Source organism: Otolemur garnettii, unplaced genomic scaffold (assembly GCF_000181295.1).
Source record: "Otolemur garnettii isolate 467f Iridium unplaced genomic scaffold, OtoGar3 scaffold00174, whole genome shotgun sequence".
Lineage (NCBI taxonomy): Eukaryota > Metazoa > Chordata > Mammalia > Primates > Galagidae > Otolemur > Otolemur garnettii.
In genome coordinates this window covers 1,886,194-1,889,084 of record NW_003852569.1, presented here as the reverse complement: position 1 = coordinate 1,889,084, position 2,891 = coordinate 1,886,194, and the positions used below count along the sequence as shown (strand labels likewise).

General features: G+C 49.1%; 1 protein-coding gene across 2 annotated transcripts in view; it reads right to left on the bottom strand.

Moving 5' to 3' along the window:
- The window catches only part of SEMA6C (semaphorin 6C), a 12,661-nt gene extending 10,749 nt beyond the window's left edge, over positions 1–1,912 (bottom strand). For both annotated transcript variants that reach the window (XM_023519410.1, XM_023519411.1), the window contains exon 1: positions 1,795–1,912. In XM_023519410.1, coding sequence (XP_023375178.1) covers positions 1,795–1,912 — 118 coding nt within the window. The remainder of the gene's footprint in view (positions 1–1,794) is intronic.
- Between the last annotated feature and the right edge of the window lie 979 nt (positions 1,913–2,891).

Here is a 2,891-nt window from a genome sequence, read left to right as displayed (position 1 = left end):
GGAGGCTGAGGCAGGAGACTTGCTTGAGCCCAGGAGTTAGAGGTTGCTGTGAGCTGTGATGCCACAGCACTCTACCCAGGGGTATAGCTTGAGGTCTGTCTCAAGCTATCAAAAAAAAAAAAAAAAAAGCACTTACTTTGTGGGAGGCTATATCCTCAGCACTTTATATGTATTAGAATACTTTTTTTTTTTTGGAGACAGAGTCTCACTTTGTTGAGCTCAGTAGAGTGCTGAAGCATCAAAGCTCACAGCAACTTCAAACTCTTGGGCTTAAGCTATTCTTTTGCCTCAGACTCCTGAGTAGCTGGGACTATAGGCTCCTGCCATACATCCAGCTATTTTTTGTTTTTGTTTTTGTTTTTTTTGAGACAGAGCCTCAAGCTGTCCCCCTGGGTAGAGTGCCATGGCTTCACTGCTCACAGTAACCTCCAACTCCTAGGCTCAAGCGAGTCTCCTGCCTCCACCTCCAAAGTAGCTGGGACTACAGGCACCCACCACAAAGCCTGGCTTTTTTTTTTTTGGTTGCAGCCATTATTGTTGTTTGGCAGGCTGGATTCGAACTTGCCACCTTAGGTGTATGTGGCTGGCGTCTTAGCCTCTTGAGCCACAGGCGCTGAGCCTACTTTTTTTTTTTTAAATACAGGGTCTCATTATATTGCCCAGGCTAGAGTGCAGTGGCCATTCACAGACGTGATTACAGTGCACTGCTGCCTCCAATTCCTGGGCTCAAGCTATCCTCCTGCCTCAGCTTCCCCAGTAGCTGGGACTACAGGGAACTCCAGCCCAGGCTGGAATATGATTACTTTGAAGATGAGGAGGCTGAGGCAGAGAAAGGTTAAATAACAAACCAAAGTCACACAGCTAGTGAGCAACTCAGCATGGATTTAAATCTCTTAAGGTTTGGTCTGGCTAAGAGTCCATGGTCGGTTTTTTTTTTTTTTTTTTTTTTTTTTTTTGAGATAAGGCCTCACTCTGTCACCTTGGCTGGAATGCAATGTCACTAATGTAGCTCACTACAATCTTGACTTCCCTCTAAACTCAGACTCCCCAATAGCTGGGGCTATGGGTATATACCACCACACCTGGCAATTTTTTTTTTTTTTGAGACAGAACCTCACTTTGTCACCCTCGGTAGAGTGCTGTGGCATCATAGCTCACAGCAACTTCAAACTTTTTTTAGTTTAAGTGATCCTTTTGCATCAGCCCCCCAAGTAGCTGGGACTACTGGCACCTGCTACAATGCCTGGCTATTTTTAAAGACTGGGTCTCTGGTCTTGCTCAGGCTGGTCTCAAACTCTTGAGCTCAAGGGATCTACCCACCTTGGCTTCCCAGAGCACTAGGACACCTGACAAATTTTCAAAACATTTGTGTAGAGATGGGGTCTTGCTATATTGTCCAGGCTGGTCTCTAATTTCTGCCTCAATCATTCCTCCCAAAGTGCTGGGATTAAAGGTGTGAGCCGCACCTGGTCCATGTTCTTAACCACCAAATGATGCCGTTTCAAAGTGAAGAAACCAGGCCAGGGCTGAGAAACAACTGACCTGAGGTGTGAGCTAACTGTATTTGCCCTTCTTTGAAGCTGAGTCTTTTTAAACAGATTTTTTTTTTTTTTTTGCAGTTTTTGGCTGGGGCCGGATTTGAACCCACCACCTCCAGTATATGGGGTCAGCACTCTACCCCTCTGAGCCACAGGTGCTGCCCCGAAGCTGAGTCTTTATGCATCTTGCCTCCCACATAAGGGTCTGGGTCTCTAATTGCCCACAGAGCAATTAGGTAGGTTCCAGGACACTTACCCTGTAGGTCAGAGGTCAACAGAGGGAGGGGGTCCTGTGGAAATGCAGTCCTGGTATGGGGAAGTGAGAATAGCAGCAGCAATAGCAGCAAAGACATGAAGTAGGAGGCACGGGGCATCCTGTGCGGGGCAGCTCAGGCCCCAGGGGGTGCCCCCTCACCCATATGCTGGCCCTGAAAGAGGAAAGAGAAAAGTGGGGGAGGGGCCAAGTGCCCTCCACCCTTGATGCAGGCAGATTCCTCTCCTGGTCTATCCCCAGACCCTGTTGGGTAGGGGAAAGAACTCTCTCCCTAGCACTGCCCCAGTCTCAGTCAGCTGTCATTGTCACTCAAGGGCCTTCCCTTTCCAACTGGCCCAAACTTGCTGGAGTGAGGCCTGTGACCCCAGGTAAGGACAGAACATACTCACCCTCCTCCCATCCTTCTCACTCAGCCTTTCCTCCTCTCTCCTGACTGGGACTGGGACATTCAGTAGGTGACACCTTCTGGCCCCCCTCTTTCTAACCCCTTCTCAGCTATAATTAGACACCGAAGCCTTAAAATTATAAATAGTGACTCCTTGGCACTGGGAGGAAAAAGAGGGCACCATGTCTGCCTCACCCTCCCTTGCAGACCCCCATAGCACCCTAGGAGTGATGCAGGCACTGGGCCCAGTGCTACGTGGCTGCCACTGTCCTCTCTAGGACTTATGAAGATAGAGTCAAGGGTGGAGGCAGACTAGAAGTCACTGTCCAGGTCTAAGCTCCTCCTTCAGGGGCCCTTCCTATGACTAGGGAAGAGGCTGGGCAGGGAGAGGAGTTGGAGGAGGGGGACTATCCTAGCCAAAAATGAATCTGCATCAAAGCCAGATCAGAGGCTAAATTTAGCTCTGGCTGCAGCTGTTCCCCTGGACCCACTATGCCCCCTCCCAGCTTCTCTAGTCCCCTGCTTCCTCCCTGGCTCCTAAGGACTGGTGCACCCCTTTGAGGAAGTAGGGATAAAAGGGACTAGTGTGGTGAAAGGGCTAAATGTTCCCCCCTTTCCCTTCATTCCCTTATCAGGTTGCCTCTGAAATTGAAATATAAATAATTCAATGACAGGCTGGCAATTGTAAACTAAA